At 33.3% G+C, this 27,288-nt stretch overlaps 1 protein-coding gene across 1 annotated transcript in view; it reads left to right on the top strand.

Annotated features, from left to right (window-relative positions):
• LOC148948584 (kinesin-like protein KIF28) overlaps positions 1-27,288 on the top strand; it is a 288,269-nt gene that overhangs the window by 111,262 nt on the left and 149,719 nt on the right. The window contains exon 10 of the mRNA XM_089094971.1: positions 1,966-2,130. Coding sequence (XP_088951097.1) covers positions 1,966-2,130 — 165 coding nt within the window. The remainder of the gene's footprint in view (positions 1-1,965; positions 2,131-27,288) is intronic.

Raw genomic sequence — 27,288 nt, 5'->3', positions numbered from 1 at the left:
GTTTGAAAATTTGAGATCCGTCTGAAAAATTTCAAAGCATAAGCTTCTTCCTGTTAAACCTTCTTATAATCGAGTATGAAAAGATATATTTGCCATAAAGGTGTTGTTTCAAGTTTTTATCAACTGGAGGTGTTTGAAAATGTGTATTTGTTTCATAAGAGATAATGAGGATCAGGTAGAATTAAGCATAAATAGACTTAGAACTAACTTAGGACATAGAGGACGATTTCTTAGGAAGGAAAACCACAATAATCACTAGTAATATTAACTTAAAAGTCTATGTTTCAAATTTTAGGCTTTAGTCTTAATTTTAATTTAAGTTGGAAATAGCATTGTGATATTGCGGCAGTTACGATTTCGAGTGGTATGGGTGTGATGAGAAAACTGAAAAATCAACTAGCGTCAAATTGTGTACTCTTACTGTATCATTTTATTGTTAGCCCTGATTTATCATATGGTTGCATGCAATGGACTAGTAGTTTTATTTCAAGTTTTAGAAAGATCCAAATTCTACAGAATAAAATTGTTCGTATGTTAGGTATTCAGTTTGAAAATACCATGTTGGGCTGCTTTACAAGTTTGAAAATTTAAAATATTTATCAGTTACGGGATTACTAGTTAGCAATTTTTATATATCAATGTTTGAATAAGTCTTCACTGGAGGTATTTTGGGAATTTTTTAGAGCTAATTGATCTTACCACTGTTATGAGACTAGAAATGCATTATGACCTTGCATCTGAGCTCCGGAATACTCAACGTGCTGCGTTAATGCCTCGTTTTGTGGGACCGGAGGTGTGGAATTCTCTCCCAGATAGTATTAGGCAGGCTGAAAATGTAAGCCAGCAAAAGAGTAGAATGAAGTGTTACGTATTGGGTGATAATTGAGAATGATTAGAAAGTTGTATTTTATTTCTCTTTATTTTGTTTATTTTTTTTATTTGTGTAGTAGTTGTAAGGCTGTATAGTAATGGATTTAAAGCCATCGTAAACAAACCTTCGGGTTTTTGTAGATGGCTGCTGTAAATACATTTGAATTAATTATGTTAAATCAATTAATTTGATCTGAGTTTTAAAGAGTCAAAAGTGGTCTGAGAGCTCCCCCACACCCTTTTTTCCCCAAATGTTTCCGATATAACTTTTGAGATAGCCAGATCCACGATTTTTCAGATCCACGGGGTATATGGGTTAAACGTTATAACCCAGGGGTATATAAGGTTTTATGGAAGAGGTTGTCTAAGATATCTTTGAAGAGGCTCATTTGATTGAATATTGAAAGTTCTAGTTCCTCTTCCAAAGTCAAAAGTGATCAGAGGGTAACTAGTGCCCTCCACGCCCTCTTTTCCCCAATTGTATCGGATCAAAATTTTAATATAGCTATTTTGTTCAAAATTGTAAAGTGCCAGTGACGCAGTAGAGGTTATACTTTTACAGTTAGGGAAGGGGCGGTAGCCAAACTCTTGTTTGTAGTGATTCCTGTTCATTTTAAGCTCGATTTTCATATTCAATTTAAGTTTTACTCATTTTAAGATTTATTCATTCATTAACTTTTGTACCTGTCGTATGTTTGTCTGCTTTGATTATTTATTTAATTTCTGTTCGTTTTGGGTTTTATTTATTCTTTAACAGTAAAATGATTTTTTGTTATGTTTTAAGCTTGATTTGTATATTCAATTTAAATTTTACTCGTTTTAAAATTTATTTATTTATTTGTATTAGTGTCTGTTGTATGTTTATTTACTATGATTTTGCATTTAATTTCTGTTCGTTTTGGGTTTTATTTATTTTTTAATAGTAATTTCTGGTCGTTTTGAGTTTGAATTATTATAGGGTTTAATTTCTTCTTCTTTTTTTTTTTACCTCTGACAAGGAACGAACAAATCTGTGGCCTGCCTCAGTTTCCTGTATGATCAGTATTTTACTTAGTTCCATTTTTAAGGCGCTTAATAAAACTTTCGTTTCTTCAGCTGATCGTGCAAAAAAGATAAGAACCAAAGCAGTTATCAATGAGGATCCAACTGCCAAACTTATAAGAGATTTGAAAACTGAAAATGAGCAACTGAAGAAACAATTTTTGAAGGGACCTCTAGATGACTCTCATGTTGCCAAAGGAAACCCATTAAATGATCAAGGTACTTTGTGTTAACTTTATTGCTTTTACGAAGTTTCTAGTATGCACTGCTACACCTCAATGATAAGAGATTGGGCCCAAGGTCTTAAAAAGACAAAGCCAAAAAACTTGTATCCTTCCCTGAAAAATATTGTCCTTGAGTTACATCTCTTATATCTATTCCAGAAGAAATACATTAGTTGAAAATTTCGAAAACTTGATTTCACTTCTTTTTAAAGGAAAAAGAAAAGTGCTGAAATTTTTAGAAAAATATCTAAGGAAAACGATGAATAAAGGATTATTAGGGATTTATTCGGGATTATTAATGATTAAAAGCTTCAAGTCCTCGACTCTGTACTATTTTTTCTACTCATTCTTGAAACCTTGGAGAGGTTCAGTCGATAACAGAAATATTAGTTTGAATTTTTGAAACGTTTAATTCCCGTTGACAAAGAAAAGCTTACTAAACAGTTTGTTTCTAATAAATAATTTATTTAAAGAAATAGAATCATTTAGGAGCATGAAGAACTTGAGGGATTAAATGATACCATGGGGGATTATTATGGACTGAAATTCGGAGTCTTCTGTTTCCCAGACAAGTTTTTGACCCGTCCTCCGCTAAGTGTGGTCCATAGCAGGAATGTTAGTAGTAAGCGCCCAATTCGTCCAAAACCTACCCGCAAACCTACGCTTGAGGCTTGGATATGTGTTTAGGTTTTAAACGAATTGGACGGTTACCAGGGTCATTTGCAAAGAGGTACCTTTTCTCGAGAAGGTATAGTAATTAGAAATATAATTTGGAATGTGCTTGATGGTATATACTGTGCGTACATACCCGTACCAAACAGGTTGGTTATAATATGTTCTGCTTCAAGTTTTTTCTGGCAAAATTAACTGAATTTCTATTTCATGATAAACAAGTTTTTTTTTTTATGTTAGGTCCGTGTCGGAAAAACAGCTGTATCTTTTTTAGTTTTCTTTACATTACATATTAGTAAGAGAATTGAATTCAAAGAGAATAGTTTTTATTTGCAAGGATATTAGTAGAGGAAAAAAATGAGGGGTGCATTTACATTATTGGAGATTAATGATGGAGCTAACAACAGTGATATAATTACTTCTTTAGTTTACGAGATTTGCGAATTTTTTGCGAAGAGATATTGGCGTAAAGGTATTGCGACGGATAAGAATGTAAGGTATGAAATTTGCCCATTGTTAGCATTATTTCATTGTACTTTCCAGGATTTGTCGAACTTTCTCTTTGGCGACTCAATTTTACACGTGGAGATCTCCCAGCGGACTTGTACGGGGAAATCTTCCGCAGGGTTGGCATCGTCTGGGGGGTTTTTCTGAGGGAGATGGGGTATTTTCTGCAGAAGAAACTCTCCGTGGGGAATTTTTCATGGGAGAATATTTCTGTTGGGAGGGGGAGAAGTCCAGGAAAAAATTTCAGAGGAGGGGGCCTTTCGCCAATGATTTGAAAGACAATCACATACTAATATAAAAAACAAACCTTTCTCAAGTGAAAGTAGGCTTAGGAGAATGTCCCAGGCCTAATTGTGCGCCTGAAATTTTCCTGGGGAAATTTTAAGTGAAAATAGAATTTTTTAAGGGGAATTTCCGGGGGTGGGGACTTTCAAAGGGGGGGGGACTTACCATGGAGGTATTTTTCGTGGGAGTATTTTTCATGGAAGAGGGGGGATTTCACGGCATTATCTGAAAAACTATCTGAAATCTAATAAAAAGTTTTTTCAACTGGTAGTAAAGAGCAAGATTAAAGCCTGATACTAACAGAAATCATTCCGTATATGAGGAGCTACCCCCTCCTCAATACATAGGTTTTTACGCTAAAGTGTGACACCCAAATTAATTAATAACGACTCGCCTGAAACACACGGCCCTGAAATTAGATTAACAAGCATTTTCGAACTACGAATGTTGCTCCTTAATTTTAGTTGAAAAAATTGCTCTGTATTTAATAGATTAACGGTTAACCAAAATATTCTAATTATGAGGATAATTAAAAATTGTTTTCTTTTCAGTTTTTGCCAAAAACTTTTGCATTTTTCTGTTAACCAAATGGAAAAGGAGGAAAAAATCCGTTGTCAAAATAATACCAAGAGAGCGTACATACATACATAGAGTTCGATGGGACTTTAGGTTTTAATTGACAATAGCTCAATTAATGTCGACTTAGTGTTTTACCCTCGGCAGCAGGGTTGAATGAAATTTTGCCCGCTCCTGTTACCGCATAGATTAATCCCACGTGGTTATGGAAGAGCAACACGGGTTTTGACAAAGAGAGAAATTGCATTCTAGTCTAATTAGACGAAAGATATTCTATTTTCAAATGTATTCCATGATTAAGAGAGTTTTACGATGTTAAAAAACAAACTATTTCATCGCATGGAAAGTAAGGGGAGGGAGGGGGCAATTCTTTGTGCAGACTAATTTTTTCTTCTGTAAAAAGGGGGTTTCCAGGGGTGAGGTTTTCAGGGGAAATTTTACCAGTTTTTTTTTTCCGTAAGCGTGAGTTAACTTTTAAATTAAATTTTAGGTATTTTGTCTTAGGGATGTGCTCCTCAAATTTTTAAATTGAAAAATGAGTGTGCTGTTCTATTATTAAAGAGAATCTTTCATGCTTTTATCATCAAAAATGTGGAATTTTGTAGTTTTGACAGAGTAGAAGGATTTTGTACGGGAATTAAGTTTGCATGAGGAGGAGGGTTTCCAATTTTTTTTTCCTGAAACGTGATCTTACTTTTAAATTAAATTTTAGGTCTTTTGTCTTAGGGATTTGCTCCTCAAATTTTTAAATTGAAAAATGAGTGTGCTGTTCTATTAGTAAAGAGAATCTATAATGCTCTCATCATCACAAATGTGGTCTTTTGCAGTTTTGACAGAGTAGAAGGATTTTGAAATTGAATTTATTGTACATGGGGAGGATGTTTTACAATTTTTTTTTTCAGGAAACTTGAGACAACTTTTAAATTAAATTTTAGGTCTTTTGTCCTAGGTGTTTACTCATCAAATTTTTAAATTGAAAAATGAGTGTTCTGTTATATTAGTAAAGAGAATCTTTAAAGCTTTTATCATCAAAAATGTGGAATTTTGCAGTTTTGACAGAGTAGAAGGATTTTGTACGGGGATTAATTTTACATGAGGAGGGGGTTTCAGGGTGAAATTTTCAGGGGGAAACTTTACAGATTTTTTTTCCGGAAACGTGAGCTAACTTTTAAATTAAATTTTAGGTCTTTTGTCTTAGGGATTTGCTCCTCAAATTTTTAAATTGATAAATGAGTGTGGTGTTCTATTATTAAATATAATCTTTCTTGATTTTATCATCTATAATGTTGTCTTTTGCTGTTTGGACAGCGGAGAAGGATTTGTGCCTGTTAATAATTTGACCTGAGGAGGGGGGTTTCCAGGGGTGAAATGGTAAGGGGGACAATGGTCAGATTTTTTTTTTCAGGACCATGTATCAATCAATAAAAATATTTGTTCTTACTGGCTGCGGATTGATGTTCAAAACAAATTTTTAATATTAAAAATTATTGAGAGGGTATCGTTTTAATTTTTCTAATTAAATATTTTATAAACAAAAATGTGGAATTTTGCAGTTTTGACAGAGTAGAAGGATTTTGTACGGGGATTAATTTTACATGAGGAAGAGGGTTTCAGGGGTGAAATTTTCAGGGGAAATTTTACCCAAATATTTCTAAAGCACTACAAATAACAGAATCAACTTTAGAGGGCAATTTATCTCTAAAGAGGAGTTATTATTTCCTTACTAAATTTTCTTCTTTTTTAAGGAGGAGGAGTGAAGATTCATACAATAACAAACTTTTATTTTTACATCTCTAAATCAGATCAGAAAAATAGAATAACATTTTAAGCTTTCATAAACAATCATACTTTCACTAATTTCTTTCTTCTGTACCAGGGAGTCATTATTTCATACTAAATTGTTTCTTCTTTTCTAAGAAACCCCCGAGTTTAAAGACCCACTGAAAAGGGCAGAGACTGATAATGCCACTTCACAAACATGCTCGATGATGCATAACACATATAACACTCAACACCCCCCTACCAAGCCGGTAATTCCAACGCACTCTGCCAATTTTTCTCTGGAGAAATTAGAATTGAAATTTAATTTATATAATAAAATTCGTAAGTTAGTTAACTGAACATGATCACCTAATAGATTTTACTATCTTCTACTAAAAATTTGGATCACTACTTAAAATTTTTACATATATTTGAGAAAATCTGATCTGAAGTGAAATATTTTTATTTTATCTGGGACCAAATTTACTTGATCTGTAAGTTATTTCTTTTTCATTGAGAAAATTCAGAAGAGAACTTGAACTTTTCTTCACCTCGTTGAGAAAATTAGAAATTAAATGAAGCTTTTATCTTCCTGGAAAATATTCACATTCATAGTATAACTTTTCGTATCTTCTACACTAAAATTTAGAACATTACTTTAAATTTGTTTATGTCTTTCGGAAAAATTACAGAATTAAAGTGGAGCTCCTTATCTTCATAGTGAAATATTCATGATCAAGGTGTAACTTTTTATATCTTCTACAAAAAATTTGGATTAAAGCTTTAAATTTATGTCTTTGGGGAAAAATCTGAATTAAAGTGGAACCTTTTTATATTATTTGGAAAAATATAATTGATCAATAACTAATTTCTTTTTTTTATTTAGAAAACTCAGAAGAGAAGTTAAACTTCTCTTCACTTTCTTGAGAAAATTTAAAATTGAAGTACAACTTTGTCTTTCGGGAAAATATTCACACTGGAGTTTTTTATCTTCATTTAAAATATTCACGATCAAATTATAACTTTTTCTTGCAAAATACAAAATACTTGTTACAAAACCAAAAGATTTCTAAAAATATTAAAAATAGTTCTTACAGAATATAAAAGTTCAAACAAAATCCAAAGCAGTTCTTACAAAACAGAAATAATTCTTAAAAAATACAAAAAGTTTTAAGAAATCCATAATAGTTCTTACAAAACAAAAATTATTCGTAATAAATACAAAAATACTTTACACAAATCCACAATAGCTCTAACAGAATATAAAATACTTGGTGCAAAATATCAAATACTTGCTTCAAGACACTAAATTTTTAACAATACCCCAAATATTTATTATAGCATACAAAAAAATTCAAACTTATTCCGAAAATAATTCTTACAAAGCAGAAACAATTCTTACAAAATACAAAAGTTGTAATAAAATCAAAAATAGTTCTTAAAAAACAAAAACTATTCTTAAAAATAGAAAAAATCCAAAATAGTTTTAACAGAATTAAAAATAGCTTCTGCAAAATATGAAATACTTGTCACAAAGCACGAAAATTCTAACAACACTGAAAGTACTTCTTACAGAATACAAGAAGTTCAAACAAATCCCAAAAATAGTTCTTAAAAAACAAAAATCATTCTTACGAAATACAAAAATATTTTAGACAAATCCAAAATAGTACTAACAGAATAAAAAATACTTGTTGCAAAACTTGAAATACTTGTTACAAAACAAAAATATTTCTTAAAACATCAAAAATAGTTCTTACAGAATATAAAAGTTCAAAAAAAATCAAAATTGTTCTTACTAAACACAAATAATTCTTAAAAAATATAAAAAGTTCTAAGAAATCCAAAATAGTTCTTACAAAACAAAAATTATTCGTAGTAAATACAAAAATACTTTACACAAATCCACAATAGTTCTAGCAGAATAAAAAAATACTTGGTGCAAAATACCAAATACTTTCTTCAAGACACTAAATTTCTAACAACATCCCAAATAGTTATTATAGCATACAAAAAATTCAAACATATTCCAAAAATAATTCTTACAAAGCAGAAACAATTCTTGCAATATACAAAAAGTTGTAAGAAAATAAAAAATAGTTATTAAACAACAAAAACTATTCTTAAAAATAGAAAAAATCCTTTACACAAATCCAAAATAGTTCTAACAGAGTTAAGAATATCTTCTACAAAATATGAAATACATGTCACAAAGCACGGAAATTCTAACAACACCGAAAGTAGTTCTTACAGGATACAAACAGTTCAAACAAAATCAGAAAATAGTTCTTAAAAAACAAAAATTATTCTTACGAAATACAAAAATATTTTAGACAAATCCAAAATAGTACTAACAGAATAAAAAATAGTTGTTGCAAAATTCGAAATACTTGTTACAAAACAAAAGGATTTGTATGCCTTTCCTTGGCACCTTTCCAAACGAGCGGGGACTCCCCACTGGTTCCTACACATTGCAAAAGTGAGCAGTACGAAAACTCCACGTTTTCAACCAGACTGGTTTTTAGGGACCAATCGGGAGAGATATGTAAAGTCGACATAGCTTTATTTCATTTTTTTAAGGTTCATGTAGACCAGGTTACGGGCGCGCTCGGAACCTGGTCTAAATGCACCTTAAAAAAATGAAATAAATCTATGTCGACTGTACCTATCTCTCCCGCTTGGTCCCTAAAAAAACAGTCTGGTTGAAAACGTGGAGTTTTCGTACTGCTCACTTTTTTGCAATGTGTAGGAACCAGTGGGGAGTCCCCGCTCGTTTGGAAAGGTGCCAAGGAAAGGCATACAAATCTTTTGTTTTGTAACAAGTATTTCGAATTTTGCAACAACTATTTTTTATTCTGTTAGTACTATTGGGGATTTGTCTAAAATATTTTTGTATTTCGTGAGAATAATTTTTGTTTTTTAAGAACTATTTTCGGATTTTGTTTGAAATTTTTGTATACTGTAATAACTACTTTCGGTGCTGTTAGAATTTCCGTGCTTTGTGACATGTATTTCATGTTTTGCAGAAGATATTCTTAACTCTGTTAGAACTATTTTTGATTTGTGTAAAGGATTTTTTCCTTTTTTAAGAATAGTTTTTGTTGTTTAAGAAGTATTTTTGATTTTCTTACAACTTTTTGTATATTGCAAGAATTGTTTCTGCTTTGTAAGAATTATTTTTGGAATATGTTTGAATTTTTTGTATGCTATAATAACTATTTGGGATGTTGTTAGAAATTTAGTGTCTTGAAGCAAGTATTTGGTATTTTGCAGCAAGTATTTTTTTTATTCTGTTATAACTAATGTGGATTTGTGTAAAGTATTTTTGTATTTACTATGAATAATTTTTGTTTTGTAAGAACTATTTTTGATTTATTAGAACTTTTTACATTTTTTAAGAATTATTTATGTTTCGTAAGAAAAATTTTGATTTTGTTTGAACTTTTTATATTCTGTAAGAACTATTTTTGATGATTTAAGAAATATTTTTGTTTTATAACAAGTATTTCAAGTTTTGCAACAACTATTTTTATTCTGTTAGTACTATTTTGGATTTGTCTAAAGTATTTTTGTATTTCGTAAGAATGATTTTTGTTTTTTATGGACTATTTTTGGAATTTGTTTGAACTTCTCGTATTCTGTAAGAAGTACTTTCGGTGTTGTTAGAATTTTCGTGATTTGTGACAAGTATTTCATATTTTGCAGAAGCTATTTTTAATTCTGTTAAAACTATTTTGGATTTGTGTAAAGGATTTTTTATATTTTTAAGAATAGTTTTGTTTTTTAAGAACTATTTTCGATTTTCTTACAACTTTTTGTATTTTTCAAGAATTGTTTCTGCTTTGTAAGAATTATTTTTGGAATAAGTTTGAATTTTTTGTGTGCTATAATAACTATTTGGGATGTTGTTAGAAATTTAGTGTCTTGAAGCAAGTATTTGGTATTTTGCACAAAGTATTTTATATTCTGTTAGAGCTATTGTGGATTTGTGTAAAGTATTTTTGTATTTATTATGAATAATTTTTGTTTTGTAAGAACTATTTTGGATTTCTTAAAACTTTTTTTATTTTTTAAGAATTATTTCTGTTTTGTAAGAACTGCTTTGGATTTTGTTTGAACTCTTATATTCTGTAAGAAATATTTTTAATGTTGTTAGAAATCTTTTGGTTTTGTAACAAGTATTTTGTATTTTGCAAGACAAAGTTATACTTTGATCGTGAGTATTTTCAATGAAGATAAAAAACTCCAGTGTGAATATTTTCCCGAACGACACAGTTGTACTTCAATTTAATATTTTCTCAAGGAAGTGAAGAAAAGTTTAACTTCTCTTCTGAGTTTTCTCAATAAAAAAAAGAAATTAGTTATTGATCAATTATATTTTTCCAAATAATATAAAAAGGTTCCACTTCAATTAAGATTTTTCCCCAAAGACATAAATTTAAATCTTTCATCCAAATTTTTTGTAGAAGATATAAAAAGTTACACATTGATCATGAATATTTCACTATGACTATAATGATCTCAACTTTAATTCTGTAATTTTTCCGAAAGACATAAACAAATTTAAAGTAATGTTCTAAATTTTAGTGTAGAAGATACGAAAAGTTATACTATGAATGTGAATATTTTCCAGGAAGATAAAAAGCTTCATTTAATTTCTAATTTTCTCAATTTGGTGAAGAAAAGTTCAAGTTCTCTTCTGAATTTTCTCAATGAAAAAAGAAATAACTTAGAGATCAATTCTATTTTTTCCCATAGAAACTAAAAATTCTTCATTTCAGTTCAGATTTTCTCAAAGAGATGGACAAATTTAAAGTAGTGATCCAAATTTTTCGTAGAAGATAGAAAAAGTTATTCTGTGATCATGAAAAGTTAACTCAATTCCGAATTTTATTAAAGAACTTACATTTCAATTCTAATTTCTCCAGAGAAAATGGCAGATTGCGTTGGCATTAACGGCTTGGAAGGAGGTGATGAGGTATGGATGGGCTATGCATCGTCGACCATTTTAGTGATGTGGCATTATCATTCCTTGCCCTTTTCATTGGGTCTGTCAAATCGGGGATTTCTAGAAAAGAAGAAACAATTTAGTATAAAATAATGACTCCCTGCTACAGAAGAAAAGAAATTAGTGAACGTATGATTGTTTATGAAAGCTTAAAATGTTATTCTATTTTTCTGATCTGATTTAGAGATGTAAAAATAAAAAGTTTGTTATTGTATGAATCTTCCTCCTCCTCCTTAAAAAGAAGAAAAATTTAGTAAGGAAATAATAACCCCTCTTTAGAGATAAATTGCCCTCTAAAGTTGATTCTGTTATTTGTAGTGCTTTAGAAATATTTGGGTAAAATTTCCCCCTGAAAATTTCACCCCTGGAAACCCTCTTCCTCATGTAAAATTAATCCCCATACAAAATCCTTCTACTCTGTCAAAACTGCAAAAGTCCACATTTTTGATGATAAAAGCATGAAAGATTCTCTCTACTAATAGAACATCATACTCATTTTTCATTTTAAAAATATGAGGAGCAAATCCATAAGACGAAAGACCTCACATTTATTTTAAAAGATAGCTCACGTTTCCGGAAAAAAAATCTGTAAAGTTTCCCCTGAAAATTTCACCCCTGGAAACCCCCTCCTCATGTAAAATTAATCCCCGTACAAAATCCTTCTACTCTGTCAAAACTGCAAAATTCCACATTTTTGATGATAAAAGCTTGAAAGATTCTCTTTACTAATAGAACAGCACACTCATTTTTCAATTTAAAAATTTGAGGAGCAAATCCCTAAGACGAAAGACCTAAAATTTAATTTAAAAGTTAGCTCACGTTTCCGGAAAAAAAATCTGTAAAGTTTCCCCCTGAAAATTTCACCCCTGGAAACCCCCTCCTCATGTAAAATTAATCCCCGTACAACATCCTTCTACTCTGTCAAAACTGCAAAATTCCACATTTTTGATGATAAAAGCTTGAAAGATTCTCTTTACTAATAGAACAGCACACTCATTTTTCAATTTAAAAATTTAAGGAGCAAATCCCTAAGACACAAGACCTAAAATTTAATTTAAAAGTTAGCTCACGTTTCCTGAAAATAAAAGTTGGTAACACTCCCCCACATGTAAAATTAATTCCCGTACAAACTCCTTCTAATCTGTCAAAACTCCAAAATTCCCTATTTTTGATGATAAGAGCATGAAAGATTCTCTTTACTAATAGAACAGCACACTCATTTTTCAATTTAAAAATTTGAGGAGAAAATCCCTAACAAAAATCACATAACATTTAATTTAAAATTTTGCTAACTTTTCCGGAAAAAAAAAATTGGAAACCCTCCTCCTCATGTAAAATTAATTCCCGTACAAAATCCTTCTACTCTGTCAAAACTACAAAATTCCACATCTTTGATGATAAAAGCTTGAAAGATTCTCTTTACTAATAGAACATCACACTCATTTTTCAATTTAAAAATTTGAGGAGCAAATCCCTACCAAAAAGCACCTAAAATTTAATTTAAAAGTTAACTCACGTTGCCGGAAAAAAAAACTTTTAAAATGTCGCCCGGTACAACTCACCCCTGGAAACCCCCCATTGGGAACTTCTAACTAATTTTTATTGCCCAAGTATGTACCCATCCCTACCCCTACCTGTAACTGCGATGTAAAATTTTTTTTTTTTTAAAATGTATAATAGCTTTTTAAATGACAAAAAATTTAAATATAATATATTTCGTCTAATTAGACTAGAATGCAATTTCTCTCTTTGTCAAAACCCGTGTTGCTATTCCATAAACAAGTGGGATTAATCTATGCGGTAACAGGAGTGTGCAAAATTTTATTCAACCCTGGTGCCGAGGGTAAAACACTAAGTCGACACTAATTCAGCTATTGTCAATTAAAACCTAAAGTCCCATCGAACTCTATGTATGTATGTACGCTCTCTTGGTATTATTTTGACGACTGATTTTTTCCTACATTTCCATTTGTTCAACAGAAAAATGCAAAAGTTTTTGGGAAAAACTGAAAGGAAAACAATTTTTAATTATCATCATAATTAGAATATGTTTGTTAACCGATAATCTATTAAATATGGATCAATTTTTTCAACTAAAATTAATGAGCAACATTCGTAGTTCGAAAATGCTTTTTAATCTAATTTCAGGGCCTTGTGTTTCAGGCGAGTCGTTCTTAATTAATTTGGGTGTCACACATTATCGTAAAAATCTAGGTATTGAGGAGGGGGTAGCTCCTCAGATACGGAATGATTTCTGTTAGTATCAGGCTTTAATATTGCTCTTTACTACCAGTTGAAAAAACTTTTTATTAGATTTCAGATAGTTTTTCAGATAATGCCGTGAAATCCCCCCCTCTGCCATGAAAAATACGCCCACGAAAAATACCGCCAGGGTAAGTCCCCCCCCCCTTAGAAAGTCCCCACCCCCGGAAATTCCCCTTAAAAAATTCTATTTTCACTTAAAATTTCCCCAGGAAAATTTCAGGCGCACAATTAGGCCTGGGATATTCTCCTAAGCCTACTTTAACTTGAGAAAGGTTTGTTTGTCATAGTAGTATGTGATTGTTTTTCAAATCATTGGCGAAATCCCCCCTCCACAGAAAACTTTTCCTGTACATCTCCCCCTCCCCACCGAAATATTTTCCCCTGAAAAATTACCACGCGGCGAAAATATAATGCCGACCCTAACCCCTAACACCCCGAAAAACCCCCCCAGAGGAGGCCCACCCGGCGGACGATTTCCCCCGGCCCAGTCGGCGGGGCGATCTCCACGGGTAAATGTGAGTCGCCAAAGAGAAAGTTCGACAAATCCTGGAAAGTACAATGAAATAATGCTAACAATGGGCAAATTTCATACCTTACATTCTTAACCGTCGCAATACCTTTGCGCTAATACCTCTTCGCAAAAAATTCGCAAATCTCGTAAACTAAAGAAGTAATTACATCACTGTTGTTAGCTCCATCATTAATCTCCAATAATGTAAATGCACCCCTCATTTTTTTCCTCTACTAATATACTTTCAAATAAAAACTATTCTCTTTTAATTCAAGTATCTTACTAATATGTAATTTAAAGAAAAATAAAAATATAACGCTGTTGTTCCGACACGTACATAACCTAAAAAAAAAAAAATTTTTTATAATGAAATATAAATTCAGTTAATTTTTCCAGACAAAAATTGAACCAGAAACGATTATAAACAAAATGGTTGGTAAGGGTATGTATGCACAGTATATAGCTTCAAGCAAATTCCATATGATATTTCAAATTGCTATACCATCTCTAGAAACGGTACCTCTTTGCACATGACCCTGGTAACCGTACAATTCGTTTAAAACCTAAACACATACCCGTGCCTTAAGCGTAGGTTTGCGTGTAGGTTTCGGACGAATTGGGCGCTTACTACTAATGTTATTATGTTCTAAGGAAGTTGATGGAAATGAGAAAATCATTAAGATGCATTATCAGCTATAAAACAAGTTTTTACAATCAGCTAGTCTAACCTTAAGAATGAAACTATTTAAGTGCGAAATTATTGAAGAATGAAACTATTTAAGTGCGACAGGACAATTTTAAGTTATTTAAGCTATCAATGGACTAAATTATTTGCTTTTTTTTACTCAAAAACAAAGTAAAATGTGTCTATTTAATTTGACCTATAATATTTATCATATTGTTAACAAATGCAAAACCAAAGCTTCAAAATATTGGGAGGTCAAGTAAGCAAGTTGACGTGAAGCTGGTATATTGGTGACAAACTGTGCCAAATTGGTGAAAGCTCTTAGGTTAGGATTTAATCATGTCAGTAGTGAGGGGTTACTCTATTCAATGACATCCTCACGGAAATTAGCATTGAGTTTCAAAGACATCCCCACCTTTTTTCCCATGAGAGCCCTCTGACGCTCACAACACCCCTATCAAAAGTCCCATGACAACCCTGGCAAAATTCGCATGACACACCCTCCCCGGTTTCTGTGACATGCCCTCTGTTTTCCCATATAATTCCTGTGATATGGCCTCTGACGTCAAAGCATCGCTGTTTCTAGCGGTCAGCTGTTCCTAGCCTCTCGCACCTGTTTCTAGTTAGCGTCAGTCCTGCCCTTGGCATGAGTCCAGACATAATTACTTGCAATGTGGTCAGTATAAACGGAATAATATGGGAAGCCCCTCACCCCTATTTCTAGGCAAGATTCCAAGCGCATGTTTCGTCATGTGACACACCCCTTTGTTTTTCTATGACAAGCCCCTTTGTTTTTCAATGACAAGCCCTGTGACATCACACCTGCACAACGCAGTCACCAGTTCCATTAAAGGGAACACAATTGCCAAGACTCCGTGACACACCCCTCTGAACTCCAATGACGTCGTACGACTTACCCCATTTCAACGGAAAGATATGTAACGTTACAGATATGTAACGGGTTCCGGCAGGAACCCGTGGGGTAATCCCCGCTTGTAAGGTATGACAGCTCACACCTTACGTAATTATTATGCAACACTGTCATTGTGGTTTCTTTTTTTCGCCCGACACCCCCGAAGCGTTTTTTCATTAATTTAATCGCGGCACACACTTTATGTAAGGTCACATAATTATTGTACAACACTGTCACATAATACTTTTTTCGCTCGAAACGCCTTTCATATATTTTCTTTTTATAGAGTTCTTGACCCCGCCAGGACTTGAAAGGTCATTCCCTTCCAATGGTACAGCGCTCCAAGCACGTCTTCCATGAAATCATTTCTATAATTTTGTTTCTTGAACCATATTCTAAAAATAACTTATTGCGCGACAGCTAAGGTCCCCCATTTTTTGGCACTCGTTAGAATAATGCGTTACTGATGTGTTGATGTGTTACCCAATTTGATACACGCCAGAAGACATTTGCTCTCGAGATATTAATAACGATAAAACGAAAACGTGTCGTTTCTTTACGAGGGCTATGAGATTTCGTACTATCGCGACAGTACACCCCCCCTCTACCATGCAATACTGGAAGAATAAGGTTGATATTAGATGCAAATTTAAGACATATTAAGAGCTTTGAAGGAGAATATCTATATCTTTTAGTACCTGTTATATTTTCACATCCACCCTAACTCCACCCTAATGTCTCCAACCTAATTCCACCCTAATGTCTCCACCTAACTTTTAAGCTGTAGTTCACTCCACAATGACATTACATGACCCCCCCCCCCCAAAAAAAAAAAAAATCCTGAAAAGATATCATCTTCACGAAGACATTTTCAGCCATTTCATATTAAAAATTATGTCTTTAAATCCCGTGATTCTAGTTTTTTGCAACCCAAGCCAATCATAAAGCCCCACAAAACACTCCCCTCCCCCCAACCCTGACAAGACATCATCTCCACAAAGACATTTTTCACGCATTTCATATTAAAAATTATGTCTTTAAATCCCGTGATTCTAGTTTTTTTTGCAGCCCAAGCCAATTATAATGCCCCACAAAATACTCCACACATCCATGGCGTTTCACCCATGTGACACCACCCCCATCTCCTGGATGACCTGATATTAGTGGTATATTTAAACCATATTAAGCGGTATTATTGAAAGACTTTTAAGGAAACGCACCGTTTCATTGATTATTGTTAGATTTCACTCCCCTTCTAGCAAAAAATTCATTTAACACCTCCCACCTTATGTTTAAGCTCTAGAGTATACTAATCAATGACAATGCATACCACCTTGGTCAATTATGGATGATATTAAACACCCCCATGACATCGCTACATCTCCCAGGTATTTTTCAGCAAAAATATCAAAATGCGCAAGGGGGTGTTTCTTGTTCCTATCCATTTGGCACGCTGTGGGGGAGTTTTGTCTGTGTCTACTCAATCCGAGTCTGGCAATCACCTGCACTGTAGGGGAGTTTGGTCTATGTCTACTCATTCACACACACGTGTGTGTGTGTGCGTGTTTGTGCGCGTGTGTGTGTGCGTTTGTGTGCGTGTGTGTGTGCGTGTGTGTGCGTTTGTGTGTGTTTGTATGTTACAAATGTTAGAAGTCGCTTATATTGATGATGCCTGATGTCATAGAAGTAGCAAAAAGTGATAATTGCCTATTGTTAAGAAACATTAAACCCAAGAATGCTTGGTGTCCCAGGTAAAAAAGAAATCACATTCCCTGACGTTCTTACAAGGCATCAAGTGAGAAACGAATGTTTCTTATAGCTACGAAAATATTAAAGACAGTGTATTTAAAGAAAAATCGTAAGGTACTTATCTACATCACAGAGTCAACCCTAGAACTCCAGACCAAGTCATAGAATTCAAGACCATGCCATCGAAATCGTGATCAAAGTGTAGAAATCATGGTCAACTTATATGCAAACATTAGCAAAACATTGAAACGCTGACAATTTCATAAAAAAAACAAAAGCAAACTATAGAAATCACGGGTAACCCTAGAAATCGAAACCAGCGTAGAAATCATGGGCAAAGTTTAGAAATCGCGGCCAACCTATAAAATCATTACCAAGACAAGGAAAGCCCGAGAAGTGTTTTAAATACTCAGTGGCGTGAATTGCCTGCAAAAACTTAAATGAATGATTAAAAGTAAAACTTTGAATGAAAAGTGTTTTAGGGGGAGATGGGGCCATAACAGAGGAATGTCACAAGCAGGAAGGCCATACTAATTACTAAGCGAACAAGATCACATGCCTATTTCTAGGACAATCACAGAGCTAGAATACTAAGCTAAGTGACATCACCAGACTTCTAGGAATTTAGGATTGGATTTGCGTACTAAGCTATTGTTGAAATCAAGCTACGCAATTTCTGTTTTGATGCGATTTCACCTTGGAATATTGTATAAGTTGATTATACTTCATGCTTAATATAACAGTTCTTTTAAGCTATCGAAGAATAAACACAAAACAAAATGGAGAATATTGTTAACCAACTATATATCGTAAAGTTTGAAAAGGAAAAGTTTGCTTAATAAAACATAGAATGGATGAATAATAGCATAGAAACAAATTTAGGGTATATATATATTTGCACATTGTTGGGGGGAGGGTGGTTGCGTAAAGCATAACATATATTAAATGTAACCCTGGTAGCTTTTTTTTCTTTGAAAACATTAATTTATTTGGAGCCTAGGCTTGCCTAGCGGTGAAAATGTCGCTTGATGTACATTTTAGGTCTATAAGCTGTGTGTGTGTTAACAATTTTTTTTTACCTAATTTTAGGTCTATATTGTGGGAGCGTGTTATTAAACATTTTTAACTATATTGTCTTTGTTTCTAGAGTTTATAGCATTTCGAAGGTTTTATACTGGGGTCTGTAGCGTAGCCTAGACTAACAGTGTAATTTATCCTCACTGAATTCTGTTTTTAGAAAAATAATTTCTTTAATGCTTCTTGACTATCTCATAATGGTTAATGACTGCTAAAAAAATCTTTATTTCAACTTATTTCAGTTTTAGGTTAATATCCGATAGTATATGAATGGCTTCTTTCAACTTTGATAAACTTGTTATTATCCAAAAAAAATTATATTGCACATAATCATAGAATTTTTAAAAACCTAAGAATCTAATAACAAAGTGTCCTTGCTTGAACTGTGCAAGATGTCACAATATTTTTACACTCCATAATCTAAGAATAGATATCTTCGTTAAAGAGATTGACTTTTAAAACTAGTTAGCCCTTTTGAACTTCAGATGTGCTATTTACATTTCGTTTTCATTAGAGTAAAAAAAATTGCATTGATATAGAAGAGGGGGGAGGGATTGGGTTGTGTAAAAGGGGAAGAGTTTTTTTCACTATGCCCTTATCCGAATCCTGGTTGAGGATGGAAACCATTTACGTCCTTCTGTTATTAAATATGCTGCACCTTCTACGTCCTGTATAAAAGGCGAGAATGTCCCCACTGACAATGCAAGAGCCTCTGTTACCTCTATACAAGAAAGTGAACTGCCAGTGACGTTGATGGCCTCGCAAGAAACAATTAATGTGAGTTTAAATTTATCGATATTTCCGCTTAAAATAAGCTCGCTAATGGTTTATTCTCCCAAAGGAAATAAATCCTTTTTTTGGCACTATTGACAACTAAATAACACATTATATAAAATCAAATAGAAAAGTGATATGTGCTTGTCATATCACGTTTGACATAAGATAACACCCCCCTTCAATTATTACATCAAGAGCTACAATTCTAAATCAAACCATATCTAAAAGTATTTCCGGTTTATAGCCATTCACTTCAACAACAAGTAATTAACAGATTGTGATATGTGCATGTCACATCACGTTTTCCATAAGGGTAACACCCCTCCCCCTTCAAACCATTACATCAAGAGCTACAATTCTAAAACATAGCACATCTAAAGGTATTTCCGCTTATAATTGGTCACTTCAACAAAAAGCAATTAAGTGATTTTTCGTAGACTGAATGAATATTCGTATACATCTGAATAACACATTTTATAACACCAAATAGAACAGGGATACTAGATTTAGGAAGAACACGCCCCTACCCCTTCCCATCACACCATCGCAGGCCCCGTTGGTGGGCCTGACCCCGGTGGGGGTCCTGCTAACACATTGAATTTAAGGACCATGATATAATTCTGAAGTAAATGATAATTTCATATATTATCAAATCATACTGCTGTTTCTCAAGTAAAAAAAAACCTGTTTTATTAAAGAATGGTTCATCTTGCCTCTACGGACATCATAAAAACAACTTTCTATAAGTATGAGTTGTGTCCCATGACAGGAGATGGCCTGAACGGGATAGGCTAACCTCTTAAGCATACAGAAAAAAAAAACAAAAAAACTTTCGCTTCTTCCCATTTTCTTGATGTTTATTATTTTTTTAGTTCTTTTTTCCTACATAAGGAAAATAAAACTTTCGCTTCTCTCCGTTTTCTTGATTATTATTAAACAACAACTATGTGTGCGTGTGTATGTGTGGGGATGATATAACATCTACACCCCATTGAACATAGCTCGTAAATTATACAATTTGCTGTAGTTTAAAGAATATATTTTATTACGGTGGGAAAGGTGATGTGGTGGAGGGGGGAAAGAAAGATCCTGGGTTTTTTAAAACAGATTATGAGCATTAAGATGAAACTTTCAGTGAATGTTGGACAAAATCAGAACCTCCTATGTTCATTTAGGTTGTAAAAACGATATAACAGTAATACATAGGGGTATTAAATTGAAACTCTCAGGATATATATATAGAGTGGTTAGGGGGACAGTTTTCTAACCTGATGACATTATGCGTACACATATAGTAATATTGCTAATGCTTGTGCTGCTACTACTACTACTACTACTAGACCCATTTTTCATTATAATACATATGTTTTTAAATGATATGAAAATACAGTTTGCTAATAATCCAATTCTCAACTCTTTTAAAAATAAGGTTTTTTAGACACTTTGAAAACCAAACTATTTTCTTTATAGGTTAGAACGGATGACATATCGTCATTACCTTCTCCCCCACCCCAAGTATCAAGCCAAGAATTATATGACCTCATTGACGGGTCAGCTTTAATTGAACTGCCAGTGTAGTTTCGTGACAATCAGGTCGCTGGAACACCGGTTATGGACGAACAAGATCTCGAACGGTACGGTAAGGTCTTAAGGGAGTGTTTAGGTAGTGATAATTTAGACGATATACCTTTTGACATTACTGATGACTCTGAATGGTCAGATAACGTTTTAAGACAATATTTCAGTGGTGCTAGCAATTCTTTTGATTTAGAGCCTAGCACAGATGAACAAATAATAGAAATTTCAGATCAAGATATGCTAGAGAGCGATTTAATGGATAGATTTAATGGACATAACCCCATTTCAACCGAATTTAATTGAAGAAGAAAATGAATTTGCTTGCTCTGATTCACATAGTCTTAACATGTTAGAGTCTATGTTAAGTGAACTGGGGAATTTCACTCCACACACCAACCCTATTGTTGAGGTTGAACAGAGTGGTGGAGGGGGAGTTAGTGGTGACATTGATACACAATTGTCACCACCACTACCTGAATTTCAGCAAACAAATTCAATCTTGAATACGATAGAGTTTTCACTACGGTATTCGGCGATCCTTTCAATACATTGTTCGTCAATGATAACTAGTTATCAGTTAGAAGTAACAAGTTTTTAGTCAAAGATAGCAAATTTTTCTTAGAAGTAACCATTTTTTCGTTATGATAAAAAGTATTCTACTAGAAGTAGCAAGATTTCCTTAACATTAACAAATTTTCTCCTCGAAGTAACAACATTTTCCATTAATACTAACAAACTTTCACTTAACACACTCAAATTTCTCCTAGAAATAACAAGTATTTTCTTAACGGTAACAAATTTCTTCTAATAGCACCAAGTTTTCCATCAAAGATATCAAATTTCTCATAAAAGTAACAATTTTTTGTCACTGATAACAAGTTATATGTTAAAAGTAACAAGTTTTCGGTCAATCATACCATATTTTTTTTATAACTAATAATTATTTCGTTATGATAACAAGTTTTATGTCAGAAGTAGCAAGTTTTCCTTATCACTAACAGATTTTCTCCTTCGAAGTAACAACTTATTCCTTAATACTAATAAACTTTTACTTAACACACTTAAATTTACCTTAGAAATAACAGTTTTGTTTCTTATCAGTAACAAATTTCTTCTAATAGTACCATTTTTTCCATCAAAGATAACAAATTTCTCTTAAAAGTGACAATTTTCGTCGATGATGACAACTTTTCTGTTAGAAGTAAAAGGTTTTATCTCAAAGATACCAAATTTTTTATAGAAGTAACAATTTTTTTGTTTATGATAGCAAGTTTTCTGTCAGAAGTAGCATGTTTTCCTTAATACTAACAAATTTTCTCATTGGAGTAGCAACTTTTTCCTTAATGCTAATAAACTTTTACTTAACACACTCAAATTTCTCTTAGAAATAATAGGTATTTTTTAACAGTAACAATTTTTTCTAATAACACCAACCTTTCCGTCAATTATAATAAATTTCTCTTAAAAGTTACAATTTTCGTCACTGATAAAAAGTTATCTGTTAGAAGTAACAAGTTTTCTGTCAATGATACCAAATTTATTAGAAGTAACAATTTTTCGTTATGATAACAAGTTTTCTGACAAAAGTAGCAAGATTTCCTTAACACTAACAAATTTCATCTTCGAAGTATCAACATTTTCCCTTAATACTAACAAATTTTACTTAACACACTCAAATTTCTCTTAGGTATTTTCTTAACAGTAATAAATTACTTCTACTACCACCAAGTTATCCGTCAAAGATAACAATTTACCAAATTTGTCATAGAAGTAGCAATTTTTTCATTTATGATAACAAGTTTTCTGTCAGAAGTAGCAAGTTTTCCTTAACACTAACAAATTTTCAGTGGAACACCCGGTCAGATAAAATGCAGAGAGAGTAAGAGAGACAAAAACACATAAAAATATATAGATTCAGTCATATAAACCGACAAAAACAGACACTGTGACATGCGAGTACCCCCCAAACACACAGAATTAGAGAGTGAGAGAGACAAAAATACATACAAACACATAAACTCAGACATACAAGCCGACAAACACAAACCGTCAAAGACAGGCACTAGGACCGGCAAGCACAAACCCAGACACACGGGCCTAGAGAGAGAGAGAGACAGAAACATACACAAACAAATAGATTTATACATTCAAATCGACAAATACAGGCAGTGGAATAAGCAAACACCCGCCCAGACATACATACAAAGAGAGTAAAAGAGACAAAAACACATACAAATATATAGATTCAAACATTCAGACTGACAAAGACAGGTACTGGGACAAGAAATGACCCACCAAGACACACAGGCTTTGAGAGTGAGAGAGACAAAGACACATACAAACACATAAATTCCGACATACAAACCGACTAAGACAGACACTGGGACAAGCAAGCACCCTCCCAGACACACAGGCCTAGAGATTGAGAGAGACAAAAACATATAAAAATAAAAAACCGATAAAGACAGGCACTGGGACACGCAACCACCTGTCAAGACACATACCCCCCAGACAGTAGACCTAGAGAGTGAGAGAGACAAAAAAATATACAAAAAAAATAGAGTTATACATACCAACCGACAAAGAGAGGCAGTGGAACAAGCAAACACCCGCCTTGACATACACGCAATGAGAATAAGAGAGACAAAAAGACATACATATATATAGATTCAGATATACAAACCGACAAGATTTATACATACAAACCGACAAAGACAGGCAGTGGAACAGACAAACACCCACCCATAGATACACGCAAAGAGAATAAAAGCGACAAAAAAAAAACAAATACAAATATATTGATTCAGATATACAAACTGATAAAGACAGGTACAGGGATATGCAAGTACTCCGTCCAGACACACATACTTAGAGAGTGAGAGAGATAAAACACATACAAACACATAAACTCAGACATACAAACCGACAAAGACAGGCACTGAGACATACGAGCACCCGCCCAGACACACAGACCTAGAGAGTGAGGGAAATAAAAACACAAACAAACACATAGACTCAGACATATAAACTGACAAAGACAGGCACTGGGATATACAAGAACCCGCCCCGACACACAGGCCTAGAGAGTGAGGGAAACAAAAACACAAACAAACACATAGACTCAGACATATAAACCGACAAAGTCAGGCACTGGGACATACAAGCACCTGCCCCGACACACAGGTCTAGAGAGTGAGAGAGTGAAAAATATACAAACAAATAGATTTATACATACAAACCGAAAAAGACATGCACTGGGACGAGCAACCACCTCTCCAGACACATAGGATTATACAGATGAGAACACATACAAAAAAATAGATTCAGACATATAAACCAACAGAGACAGACAGTGGAAAAAGCAAACACCCGCTAAGACACAACAGCAAAAAGAGTGAGAGACACGTACAAATACATAGAGTCAGTTATACAAATCAAGAAAGAAAGGCACTTCAGACATATAAACCAACAAAGACAGACAGTAGGGCAAGCCAAAAAAACCAGTCACCCAAGCAAAAAGAGTGAGAGACACATACAGATACATAGATTCAGACATACAAACCAACAAAGACAAACACTGGTACTTGCAAACACCAACCCAGACAAAGAGACAAAGAGGGTTTGAAACACATACAAACACATAGATTCAGACTTACAAACCGAGAAAGACAGGCAATGGGACAAGCAAACACCCCCCTAAACACTTGGTGGTACTAGAAGAAATTTGTTAGTGTTAAGAAAATACCTGTTACTTTTAAGAGAAATTTGAGTGTGTTAAATAAAAGTTTGTTAGTATTAAGGGAAAATGTTAAGACTTTAAGAAGAAAATTTGTCAGTGTCAAGGAAATTTTGCTACCTATGTCAGAAAACTTGTTATCATAACGAAAAAATTGTTACTTCTAAGAAAAATTTGGTATCATTGAAAGAAAACTTGCTACTTCTAGCAGATAACTTGTTATCATTGACGAAGAGTAGAGATGCCTTATTGACTCCAACGAGTGCACCATATATGGGCATAGAACCACGTGGTTTATTGATTTTGTCAGTGAGAATGAAAAAACAGGAACTTGGTCACATTTATGGATGTTTTCATGGACGGTTATGTGTATTGGTCGATTTATTTGATGTTTTTCATGGATGTTTTATGGTTTTTGTCAGTGAGAATTTGAAAAACAGGAATTTTGTCAAATTTATGGATGTTTCTATGGTTTTTGTCAGTGAGAATTTGAAAAAACAGGAATTTTGTCACATTTATGGATGTTTTTATGGTTTTTGTAAGTGAGAATGAAAAAACAGGAACTTTCTCACATTTATGGATGTTTTCATGGATTATGTGTGTTGGTCGATTTATTTGATGTTTTTCTTGGATGTTTTATGGTTTTTGTCAGTGAGAATTTGAAAAACAGGAATTATGTCACATTTATAGATGTTTTCATGGTTTTTGTCAGTGAGAATGAAAAAACAGGAACTTTCTCACTTTCATGGATTATTGAGTCATTAATCAAATTGTTTCCGAGCAAAGTTAATTAATGTCTGACAGATGACGTTAAGTTAATTAATGTCTTTGATGTATTCCCAGAGAGAACATTTCCGGGGTAAAGTTTAGATCGCACGTGACAGATGATGTCATGATTGATTGATTGCATGAAAGGGGAATTAATTTGTTGTTTCTAAAGAGAATCGTTCCCGAGCGAATGTTTTGATCTTAGCGCGCGGAAAGGTTTCTTTGTAATTTCAAATGTGAAAGCACAGGGATGCCAAAACAAAAGGAACACGCTGAAATTACGTTTAGGGATTATTTGGGCGAAACTGTTTTAGCCATTATAGGGAATTATTTTGGCGAAACAGTTAGAGACATTTTAAAAGATGATTTTAGAAAAGGTTTTAGAAGAGAATTTAAGGGTAAAACTCTGTGGTCCTTATAATACACAAGTTGTATTTTAACAGTGTCGTGAGGTCCTCTACCCCAAGCCCAAAGGGTTCCGATCCCCCTACCCCAACCCCAAAGGGTTCCAATCCCCCTACCCCAGCCCCGAAGGAAGCCCCGGTCCTCAAAGGTCCCCCAAGCTCCCAAAGGGCCCCCGAACCCCCAAAGGCCCTCCCCAAGCCCCCAGGCCCTCACCAGGTCCCCAAAGGACCACCCGGCCCTAAAGGCCCCCCCCAGACCCCCAAAGGACCTCCCAGGCCCCAAAGGCCCCCCCCCCTTGGCCCCCAAAGGGTCCCCCTCCCTCTCCCTCCCTCTCCTCCCCCTACTCACCTTCCCCTCCCCCACCCCTCCTCCCCCTTCCCTCCTACCCCTCCCCTCCTCCCCCTCCCCTCCTCCCCCTCCCCTCCTCCCCTCCCCTCCCCTTCCCTCTCCCATTTTTTAATATTTTATGATACTGACTAAGTTTTAGTTAAGAGTTTCGAGTTTTAGCTTAGAGTCTTAGCTTAGAGTTTTTTGTTAGAGTTCTAGTTTAGTTTAATTTTAGTTACAGTTCAGAATTTAGAGTTTTAGCATAGAGTCTTAGCTTAAAGTTATAGTTTGGTTAAGTTTTAGTTAAGAGTTTAGAGTTTTTACCTTAGAGTTTTTGTTGAAGTTCTATTTTAGTTTAGTTTTAGTTAAGAGTTTAGAGTTTTAGCTTAGAGTCTTAGCTTAGAGTTTTTGTTAGAGTTCTAGTTTAGTTTAGTTTTATTTAAGAGTTTAGAGTTTTTAGCTTAGAGTCTTAGCTTAAAGTTTTATTTTGGTTTAGTTTTAGTTAAGAGTTTTTTTTATCTTAGAGTCTTATCTTAGAGTTTTTGTTAGAGTTCTAGTTTAGTTTAGTTTTAGTTAAGAGTTTAGAGTTTTTAGCTTAGAGTCGTATCTTAGAGTTTTATTCAGAGTTCTAATTTAGTTTAGTTTAGTTACAGTTTAGAATTTAGAGTTTTAGCTTAGAGTCCTAGCTTATAATTTTAATTAAAGTTCTAGTTTCGTTAAGTTTTATTTAAGAGTTTCGAGTTTTAGCTTAGAATCTTAGCTTAGAGTTTTTGTTAGAGTTGAAGTTTAGTTTAATTTTAGTTAAGAATTTGATGTTTTACCTTTGAGTTTCAGTTAGAGTTCTAGTTTAGTTTATTTTTAGTTAAAATTTTAGAGTTTTTAGCTTAGAGTATTATCTTAAAGTTTTAGTTTGGTTTATTTTTAGTTAAAATTTTATAGTTGTTTTTTTTGCATATATTATTATCTTATAGTTTTTTTTTTATTTATATTTTATTTTAGTTTTAGTTAAGAGTTTAGAGTTTTTAGCTTAGAGTCTTAGCTTAGAGTTTTATTTAGATTTCTATTTTAGTTTAATTACAGTTCAGGACTTAGTGTTTTAGTTTAGATTCAGAGCTTATGATTTTAACTACAGTTATAGTTTGGTCAAGTTTTAGTTAATAGTTTAGAGTTTAAGCTTACAGTCTAATCTCAGAGTTTTTCTGATAGTTATAGTTTAGTTTAGTTTTAGTTAATAATTTAGAGTTTTAGCTTAGAGTCTTAGCATAGAGTTTTACTTAAAGTTTTAGTTTGACTAAGTTTTAGTTAAGAGTTTCGAGTTTTAGCTTAGAGTCTTAGCTTAGAGTTTTTTGTTAGAGTTCTATTTTAGTTTATTTTTAGTTAAGAGTTTGATGTTTTATCTTTGAGTTTAATTTAGAGTTCTATTTTAGTTTAGTTTTATTTAAGAGTTTGGTGTTTTAACTTAGAGTCTTAGCTTAGAGTTCTAGTTTAGTTTAGTTTTAGTTAAGAGTTTAAAGTTTTTAGCTTAGAGTCTTAGCTTAAAGTTTTAGTTTGGT

This window comes from Artemia sp. Qi Xiang Cuo, chromosome 9, assembly GCF_049724085.1.
Source record: "Artemia sp. Qi Xiang Cuo chromosome 9, ASM4972408v1, whole genome shotgun sequence".
NCBI classification, from domain to species: Eukaryota; Metazoa; Arthropoda; class Branchiopoda; order Anostraca; family Artemiidae; genus Artemia; species Artemia sp. Qi Xiang Cuo.
The sequence above is the reverse complement of the archived record's forward strand: the minus strand, read 5'-3'. Positions and strand labels throughout refer to the sequence as shown.